At 42.6% G+C, this 10612-nt stretch overlaps 1 protein-coding gene across 2 annotated transcripts in view; it reads right to left on the bottom strand.

The window, feature by feature from the left end:
• The window catches only part of LOC133397040 (frizzled-3-like), a 28917-nt gene that overhangs the window by 6280 nt on the left and 12025 nt on the right, over positions 1-10612 (bottom strand). The window contains exons 3-9 of one of the 2 annotated variants that reach the window (XM_061667451.1): positions 5589-5785; positions 5202-5504; positions 4962-5124; positions 2938-3237; positions 2478-2729; positions 239-387; positions 23-137 (exon numbers count right to left, since the gene is read on the bottom strand). In XM_061667451.1, coding sequence (XP_061523435.1) covers positions 23-137; positions 239-387; positions 2478-2729; positions 2938-3237; positions 4962-5124; positions 5202-5504; positions 5589-5785 — 1479 coding nt within the window. The remainder of the gene's footprint in view (positions 1-22; positions 138-238; positions 388-2477; positions 2730-2937; positions 3238-4961; positions 5125-5201; positions 5505-5588; positions 5786-10612) is intronic. The other variant, XM_061667461.1, reaches the window with a different exon arrangement.

The following is a 10612-nucleotide window of genomic DNA, read 5'->3' as shown; positions in this document are numbered from 1 at the left end:
AGGAGAAGCTCGAGTGATTTACCTGAGTGGACGTTCCCCTAGACTTCCTGATGATGGGGGTGTTGGGTTCACGCAGCAGCGACTGGGCCAAGTCGGGCTGCTCTTGGAGCACCTGGCGAGATTCATTCACTCCACTGCTGCATGGAGTCGTTTTGAGAGGGGGGAAAAAAAAAGAGGTTCGATTGTACAACAGTGTAACGGCACAATTCAAAATGGCGGCGTACGCAAGTACTCTTACTCTTTCCGGCTGCGGCCATGCAGGAAGCTGGCCCACTCAAAGCAGGTCTTCTTGCTGGCCACCCAGAAGGCAGAAGGGATGCCCACCACCATCATCATCAAGTATTTCATGAGGAACAAGGCCACGGACGGTCGACTGGGCTGCTCCACCTGACGAAAACACACATATAAAAAACGGATGTCAGGTTGACAATTCATCCAGAAGGAAGAACAGATGTTAAGCTCCACCACTGATATTCTCTGTAGTCCAACCAATTTGTGTGAATGATGAAGAGAGGAGCTTTCCTGAGCTGCTTTCTATTCTAGTCTCTCACTTTCTTTGCAGCTGGACAGTGCTAAACACCAGGGGGCAGTAGTTTACAGCTGCGTAACTTAATTTAAGCCAAATCATTGCTATTCATGCTTTATGGACTTGTGTTTTCAAGACTGGGTTATTCATGCACAGGGATTTAAGCAAATGATTTGGAGTGTGACACGTACATGGGGTCCTCGGTTTACAACGGTGTTCCGCTCCTACAGTGGCGACGTAACCCGCGTTTGTCTTCACTAACTTAACAACACTAATGAATTAATTACGGTAAATACTCGGATGAAAAACATACATGGGCCGTAAATATAAAGAATTGGATGCTTTCTTGTGCTGCTTGACGACATAAGTATTCCTACGTCGCTGCGCAAACTAGTTCATTGATCGTAACCTCAAAACAACATCCACTCGTTGCCAACTGTTGTCACCCTTGGAGCCACATTTTTCTATTGTTGCTTATTCGCGACCCAGTTTTACAGAATACGGAACAATAAAGAAGACATACATTTTAAAAGTCTATTTTGAATACTTTTTAAACCAATACGCATGCTTACATGTTTAAAGTGCCTTGTTAAAAAACAGAGGATGAACCTAACTGCATCAACAAAAACGTTGTATCCTGGCACAGATTTCTTTTTAGGAAAGTGTAACATCAATAGTTTCTTCTTCTTCGGAAATTAAGTTTGCAGACCAAAGCAACTGTAACCGTTTAAACAGTCTGAATTATGCTATTCATATTTTACTACCTGCCGGCGACCCACCCAAAATGGCTCTCTGACCCACTCTTGGGTCCTGAACCACCAGTTGAGGATCCACAGATCTAGAACGCTGGATATGTAAAAGGAAGGGTTATATTGTTACCTGGATGTAAAATACCAGCCTTGCTGAATCCAGCACATTTGATTTGTATATATACCCTCCCCATTTATAAACAAATGAAAAATAACAAGCTCAGAGGACACGCACAACTGAGCAAATATTAATATTGCTCTTGTAGCGTATTGGTGATTACCAATATGCTAACGGTCGACTGGTCTGCTCCAGCTGTGCGAAAATGCGAGATCCAATCAGAGCAAAGCTTATTTACATGGTCATTAACTTAGACTTTTGGATAACCAAGACCTATTTTATCATTTAACATCTTAGCAATGTCTATGTCAGACATTTCACTTTTACATGATATTCTAAAGGAAAAAAAGGCTCAGAGACTTTTGTTAATTATGACAAATCGAAAAGAACGGAACTTCATGAAATTACCCCAAAGCAAACATACCACACACAGGCACTTATTAGCAAAACCGTGTGAGAAGAATATCCAGTGACACATGGCAACATTGTGATTGCAGCACTTCAATAGCACATAAGTGGGGTCCCCCTTTATGAGCTCTCCCTCTCTCATACACACGCACTTGCGTAACATAAGCACTTGCACCTGCCGCCACCCTTTCCAATTACCGTGTCCATCACAAACTGGCTGACGCATCTCTGTGCTGCCCTCATGAAAATCATTTGTGCTTGGTGACGCTCATATCTGGTAACTAGTGGGCGGAAATTTGATTTAGTTTTGAGAGCCAGTGAGTCTAAAAACACCACTCTTCATAACAACACAAAGACCTTTTAGAGTTGGGGAAGCAGAGCATGACTGAGCAAGCCCAGAGCAAAGACAGCGGACGTGTGAGTGGGTGTAGAGGAGAAGGAGGAGGATGATGATGAGGAGGAAGAAGAAGAATGAGTGTGGGAACCAGAAGACATACTAAAAGACAAGAGACAAAGCAAACAACAATACAGACACTGCTGCCGTTGTGGACTTTGGTCTTGAGCGCATTAGCTGGGCTAATGATGCATACTGTCCACTCTTCAAATACCTGCTCACTCAGCTGTACATGCGCACACTCACGCGCGCGCACACACACACACACACGCAGACAGCCACCTTGTACGGGCAGGGGATGTGATAGCGGCGGCAGTTCTCCTCCATCCAGGTCGTCTCCCACACGCTGCGGTAGGTGTGCTCGTACACGTAGCAACCAATCACGGTAAGCAAGGGGACGAGGTAGAGCACGGAGAAAACGCCCATTCGGATCATGAACTTGACCAGTTTGGTCTGGTTCTCTTTCTCCAGGGGGATCTCCATGCGCACGCGGTTCAGAGCCACGATGCCCACTAAGAGAAGAGAGACGCCCACCTGGAGGGGGAGAGACACAAATGACAACCTGCGGCCCGGTAACGGTCGACAAAATAAATGGAAGTGAACAGGCCAAAAGTCAATCTTCAGCAACAATCCTCAGTTGTATTATTTCATCCACCCACCCACCCATTAATCACCTGTCCAGCCCACTCAGCCACTCTTTCATCCTCCCACACACACTCGACCATCTCTCGACTGTACTCACGGCCACGTTAAGGCAGAGCGGTGCCAGAACAAACCACCGCAGGGCGTCTATGTCATAGAGCCCGATGAAACACACGCCACTGATCCCATCCCCTTCGATTTTGTTCAGGGCTAAAAGGGTGATGGTGAGAGTCCCTGGGAGCCCCCAGGCCACGGCGTGAAAGAGGAGGGCTTTCTTTTCGATGGCCTCGGTGCCCCATTTCGGCACGGCAGCTAGGAACCATGTGATCGTTAGGATGACCCACCATATGCTGCCAGCCATGGTGAAGAAGTAGAGGATCATGAAGAACAAGGTGCATGCCTGCAGGACGGAGGAAGAAAAACGTTGACGTCAATCAATCAGACCTGAAGAAGTCCAAAAATATCTTGCGTGCAGCAGGAAACATTTACAGGTAGCCCCTTCGGACCACATGAGTAGCCCGCGGGCCTGTTCTAAAAATAGCTCACCAGTGATGGAACATTATAGAAGGGATCATTTGAATTCAACTGTTGTTGTGCCCATTGTTCTTTCATCTCTTTTGACTTGACTTGGTCTTGTGTATTGCTATTTATTTCCTACCTTGGTAAATTATTGTTGATTATTATTGCGATAAATCAATGATGTGATCAGCATCGTTACAAAGATTAATATAATTAATTATTCATTATAACATAATTAAAGGAGTTTTAAGCAAATGTGTTACTTCTGGGTGTACCAAACTGGTAGCCCTTCACATTAATTATTTAGTAGCTAAAAAGTGGCTCTTACTGTAGTTCCAAAAATGTTGGTGAGCCCTGGTTTAGAGTAATCCCCTGCTATACTGTGGGTCGGACTTTGAGACATGGATTTCTGATTGGAACACGTCTAATTTTATTTCATTTTATTATCTATTTCCCCCACTATATCACTGTTTTATTCCTGTGTTTGTAATGTGTTCAAAGGTCCCATGCCATCAAAATCAATTTTGTTCAACCTTTTTATGCATAACAGGTCAAAAGTAGTCTGTGACATGGTTAAAGTTGGACCTTTATGCAGTTTGTCGGTTGAATGCAAAAGGAAATAAACGTAACGTGTGCAAAATGTGTGGATTTTAAATCGTCGTCATTCTGATGTAGTTTTGTCAATGAATAAATGGCTTCAATTTATTTTGGGGTAAATTCCCAAGCATTTCGGAACCAGAACCGTGCTGTGTTCAGGTCCATTTCATGGAGGATGGATTCGTAAAATAAGCTTTCACACACTGCTGGAAGTGTATCTCCGGGTTTAGAGCGAGTGAGTTGTGACTTGTGAGTAGTGGGCAAACAACCCAAAGATTGGTTTACTCTCCTTCACGATGATAGTAAGCCCCCATCCCATCCAATGAAATGAACACAAGGTCACTATTAATGCCCCAGAGATATTGCCATTCATCAACGGTATATTTGAAGTGGGGAAAATGCGCGATCCAATCAGAGCAAACCTTATTTACACGTCGCATATTAATGACAAATCCTAACTCAACTGCCATATGAAAAAAGACCAACTAGAAAAGCTTGAAGAATTACTTTCTGGGCGTTTTCAACCCAAATTATCTTGCAAACCCAATAAAATGACATATAAGATGATCAAAAATAATTTTAAAAAGCTGGTGGCATGGAACCTTTAAAGAGTGTGGGCTGTTTTTGTTGTCAGGTATTCACATATTTTCTTTTTGCAGCTGTTTTTGGAACGTGACCCCACAAACGATCAGGGATTACTGTACGATCACTCTTAAGATGGCCACCTCACACCAAGGTTCTTTCCAAGGTAAGGAGACTTTAAAAACAAGACCCTTATTAACTAAAAATTGCGCCATTGCCATTGTTTACACATCAACCACATTTTTGAATGGGGATGATTTTGCTATGGACACAAAACTTTAAAACCATAATTACATACATAATAACATATAATTAAGGCATTGTGATGTAAACATACCCTTAATGGTTACAGATGAGTTTTCTCCATCATCACTTTCACAAACGAGCCAAATTATGTTAAAACAGGAAATGACCAAGCGGTCTCACCTTGTTGTGTGAGCCCTGTGTTATAGTTGAAGCTTTGAACTGTGCGTGGTTGACAGTGTTGCACGCTACGGTGTCCTCCAACAAGAAGCCCAGAAAGAACACCAGCGACACCATGACATAACATACCGCATAGAAGATGATGGGTCGCTCCGGGTATCTGAACCTATTGAGGAAAAAAAACATTCGATAAGGGATGTCACATTAAGAAGAACGTACCAGACTTAATGTGGTCTTACACACCTGGTGACATCAATGAGAAAAGTAAGGAAGGTGAACAAAGTTGCGGACAGACAGACAATGGAGGTGACACCGATGAAGTATCGTGTGACGGTCACTTCCTGTCGGCTGAAGTACATGGAAGGACAGGGAGCTGAGCAGTCTTTCCTGCCCATGAGTGAGTAACCCAGCTCTGGTTCTATCTTCAGCTCTCTGGGGCACCAGAAGCCGTAGTCTCTCTGGACGGTCATGGACGACTGGTCGGTGGGCTCAGAGTCTTTCTGTAGGTCCTCTCGGCGAGGATACGGATCATCACAGTCTGGAAACCTGCAGGCAGACAAAGCAGTCACGTTGATGTTGTTTTTGTGATGATACTGTAAAGTATTTTATTTTATTAGTTTTTTTAATAACCTGCTGCACTCCATGTCATCTGGCCAGGTAAGTCCAAATATTTCCATCAGTCTCTGACAGTCCCCCTTGGCCCGCTGGCAAAGGGCACGGCACGGCACGGACACCCGTCCGTAGACGACGCACACGGGGGCGTAGAGCGCACACAGGAACATCCTCAGGTCAGGGCTGCACACCAGGTTTACGACAGGATGGAAAGGCTGTTAACACAGACGTGGAGACAGTTTATATCTGACTACTAGAGTAAAGAAAAACAAAACAACACAAGGTAAAGTGAAGTATTTAAACTGGTAAAAAAACTGTCATACCACAAATTAAACATTTAAAATATCAGCCTGACAATGGTGCTAATTAAGCTGTCACGTACAGATATGTGGGACAGGGCTTCTATTGTAATAAAACACACGTGCTGAATGAATACATTTGCATTTGCTCTGCAAATCAAATGGAAAAAGGAGAGGGCTGAAGTCTTATCTGACTTGCCTGCTGAAACTCAACACATCTTAGTATTCCATCTACATTTAAAAGCTCATGAAAAATGTAGACCAGCACTCTTATTAGCAAACATCTCCTAGATGTAGCAAAGACTGACTTTTGATGGGTGATTGCAGTGTTTCGGACAAACATAGCAGCCATCCACGTGACATTTTATCAATTAGCTTGTGACCTTCACAAAATAGGAACGGTGAGCAAACGAAAAGAGAGACAATCTAATTGCTTGTTTTCTGTTGACAAAGTCAGCATTGTTGAGCATATTACTTATGCCTGCAACATAAGCATCTCTCGCAGAACATCCATCCATCCATTTTCTGTACCGCTTATCCTCACTAGGGTTGCGGGCGCGCAGGAGCCTATGGCACCTGACTCTGGGCGAGAGGCGCGGCCCTCAGAATTGTGAGGCAGATGTGCTAACCAGTCCGCCACCATGCTGCCAAAAAAGCGAAGGAAAAAGGTGGGAAATTACCTTTTTTTCATCATTGTTCTGTATAAATGGCACTGACACAGAATTGAAGAACAAAGTCGACCCTGGAAATGTTGCTGTCGGATAAGTATTTTTTTGTGTCACACCAGACACTGGCGCTGACATTGTCACAGTTGCGTCAATATCCCATATTTTTTTAAAGGCAAATGGGGACAAATGCCTGGTCTTCTGTTATTCTGAGGCAACAGTTTTTGCAGGATCGCAATAATAATAAGAAGAAATAAAATACAAAATAAGAATTTCCTTGCTAATGAAATTCACGGCTCTTTTGGCCAAGTGACAAAATTTTCACTCAATTAACGAAATAACATTCAAATATTAAATCTCTTAAGAACTAATATATTAACATATAACAATAATACAAATATTGTAAAAATATGTAATACCTGATGTGAACAAAAAGATTGAGTAACTAATGAATGACATTCTCTAACTTGAAGTGTCAACCTTTTTTGGGGAAGATTTACTATTTTGTCCAGGCCAGTTGCGTGCGGTTAAGTCTTCGTGCGCTTCACAGTTACTGTACATGAAATCCATGAACCATTAAAACAAAACATAAAGCATGCCTGGTTGCAACACTGCTCTGTGTGTATGAAGTATATTTCATCAAAACAGTGGACTTTCATTGATTGACGACAAAACCTACCGCACATGCTTACAGTGCACAAGTGAACTCGTGCAAAGACCCATTCATCTGTGATTGTGTACGTCTTTTGTGCGTGTTTGTGTGTGCACTCAGGCTTTGTGTGTATGTTTTGATCGTTCTCAATTGCTGTGTTCCAGATCTGCACATGTTCCACCAGTAAATGGGTGCAGCGGTGCGTTATCAGCGTGACACAGTTTTGGGCTCGTGCACACAACTGCATGTGAGCATGACTGCGCTCATTTTCACTCAATAATGCACAGTCCTTGAGAATGTATGTGTTGTAGGAACATACAAAATGCAAAGAGTATTAAATCGTGAGCCAAAACTCAAAGTTGAAGACTTTACATGCTGACTGTAGAGAATTACATTTTGGATACAGATCAGTCGTGTGTAGTGCAACCTTAGCCTACGGGGCATTCCTAACTACCATAAAACAAGCTACTGCAAATTATGAAGGATGGGCATCGCTTAATGATGGAAACAATTTTTCTTTAAGGACTGGATTTTTATTCCTGTATTTTGTCCAACCAGATTATTATTATTTTTTTCTTTTTTATAAATAAAAGAGTTGAGAATAACAAACCACTTACTTAATGACCACTACTACTTCTACTTAAGTACCTAAACCCATGTTCAGCTGCTTAAAGCAATACTTGTTACATAAAGATTGAAAACTGGTGTACACTTTTGAACTGAACTATGACTGTCATTAGTATGTCAACTGTTTCCTGGCGTCTGATGCCAAGGATTTCCACCGAGATGTCTCCGATCCCGTCTGCCTGGCTCTTATAAGCTACACGTGTCGTGCCTCAGGCGACACTTAACGGTTTGTACATCAGTGAGTCTCACTGGCCCAAGGAAGCGAACCTTTGTTCATCTCTACTCGTACTAACTCAAGCAGTGAAAATGTGTGTGACTTCCATTTTGTGTGTCCCCATTCTGACCATTTCTCAAAAGCATGTAATGTAGGTTTGCGTCATTGCTCCTGCCATGGAATTTCAGTCTTTCCGACTGATCGTTTAGTCCATCTTAGGTGCGCGCAAGGCTTGCGTGCATACACAGGTCAATGCATGAAGGAGACGGTCAGGGCAATTATCCTAGTTAGTGGCGGAGTGAGTGGGGTCTACTAGACTAAAATGAATTGTCAGACATTCTGACGTAAATTCCTGGTGGAAGAACGGACAAAGTGAAATACAAAAATCCCACAAACGTAGCTTTGGGAGAGGAAATACCAAGTAAGTGATGAAAAGATGAGGAAGGGGATTGTGAGAAAAGGATCACATAAATCACTTGCAAGAGCCTCCTTTGATCAATGCTTCTAACCTGCTTGTTTCGCTCTTTCTGGCCTCCTGTGTCAAGGCGTGCTAACAACCTTACTGGGATTAAACTGTCACTCAACAGGTTAGACCTCTATATTTTATCGCCACCTCAATAAAATGTCAATATTTAGGATCAATTTAGTGTTTCCGACTAGAGGCAATAAGCAAGGTGAAATTTATTATTTATTTATCCAGTTCCACCTGACCAGCTGTCCAACAGTATTTTCAGAGCCTCTCGACTGGACAATAAGCATTAGTAGCTTGACATTTAGTCACTGCTCCATTAAACCTAAGGTGTACAGTATATAGTATCAGTGAAACAATGAGCTCTCCGCCACTTCCTAATCATGTGCTCTTTTCAGGGTATGTAGATAAGCTCTAGATCAACCCAATCCATGAATCAGCAAAATACAATTAATAGATGTGTGTGTGTGCGTGTATTCCTGTGTGTGTTAGTGGGTGAGGGGCAAGTGTGAGGGTTTGGAATGAGAAGCAGGTTGGGGTTTTTTGACACAGAGGAAAATGAGAAAAAGCCCCTGACTGGTTCAAATCCTGTTCAATGGAAGGATTAAGTTTCTTTTTCTTTACTCCTGCTTACCGCAAAATTCAGGGGGAGGAACCCCCAGAGGAAGAAAAAAAAAACTAAGTGAAATGAAAAGAAAAGCCAGAGAATGACATGGGCACATAATTAAAAGTCGAATAGCACAATCCAGGAGAAAGATGCCAGTTAAGTGACTGGAAGCATACTGAAAAAACACTCAACACCTACTTTCTAGAAACACAAACATCACTGCACCTGCTCAAATTATTTTAAAGTACTTCTACTAACAGCATCTCCTTGGTGGTGAGAAGAGAGCTGTGGTATCGACCCAAAACGAGAAATTATAAGCTGTTTCACATTATGTACTCGAGCAGTCTGTTGGGCTCGAGGGTATTATTGTGAGTATGCACGTGATGAGGTGCTAGCAGTTGTCGACAATCCAGTCTGTCAGCTCTGCACAAATGCATGCCTGCTGTCAAGTGTAAGGAGGCAAAGGAAGGATGGAAGTAGGGAGCGGAGTGGCAAAAAAACTGAAAAACTGAAGTGGAATGGAGAAGTTGTGGTTTCCCAGTGGATTAGGAAGTCAAATCCACTGGAAGAGGTGTTCCGAGTGTGAGAATGACATACACACACTTCCTGAAAACTGTCACCAGCTTTGTGTTGTGGTGCCATCAAGATGGCAGGCTACTATCGTTTTTAAGCCTTCTAATAAACCAATCCTGTTCTGGCAGCCAAAAAAAGTCCATCTGATCATCTTCTCTGCTTAAATGGAGCTTCACTTTTTGCTCAAGTGTTTATGTTGTGCGTTTGTCAATCTGTTCGCGGCCACTGACCTTTCAGAAGACCCGTTTAAATGTTGCTCCAGCACATGAAAAAATATAATTTAAGAGCTTGACATGGTCTTTACAGAGTGGTTTCTAACAGCTTTCATCTTAACCCTACAGCTTTAATAAACAAAACTAGACAAAGTGTTCTTAGTTTTAAATGGTACATTTCCTACTACGCCTATCACCAAACACATCTGAAATGAAATCCCTTAAAGTCACATATGCAAATGACAAAATGCAAAATGTTTTTCTTACAAATGGATATATATATCCAGCAGGGACCATCTGGACATTAACCTCACACCCTCCCTGGCTTTTCCCCCCTTTAAAAGTCCGGGGACTCACACCGAGTGGGGCATCATTCTCGCTGGCGGTTCACTTGCTTTTAGCACCTCGGTGCTCTGTTTGGTAGGGATTGAAATACTCCCCTTCAACTCACCTCCTTCCAACATTCAAGATATTTTTCCTCCCACACTCACCCAACAATTTTGGACATCCTTCATTAATGCATCAGTGCATGAATATTAGAGACAATTATGCCATCTACAGCCCGAGGTCTATATTATTCCATTTGACAATAACAATAACTGTTGCTTCTCTTTTCTTCATGTCCACTGTTATATTTTTTACTTTGTTGTTTCCTCACGTGGTTAATGTGTTTACAGACAAAATCACAAGATACCCACAGTGGCTGTGGACCTGCCGCCTGTCG

Source organism: Phycodurus eques, chromosome 2, assembly GCF_024500275.1.
Source record: "Phycodurus eques isolate BA_2022a chromosome 2, UOR_Pequ_1.1, whole genome shotgun sequence".
Classification (NCBI taxonomy): Eukaryota; Metazoa; Chordata; class Actinopteri; order Syngnathiformes; family Syngnathidae; genus Phycodurus; species Phycodurus eques.
This window is presented reverse-complemented; position numbering and strand designations above follow the sequence as displayed.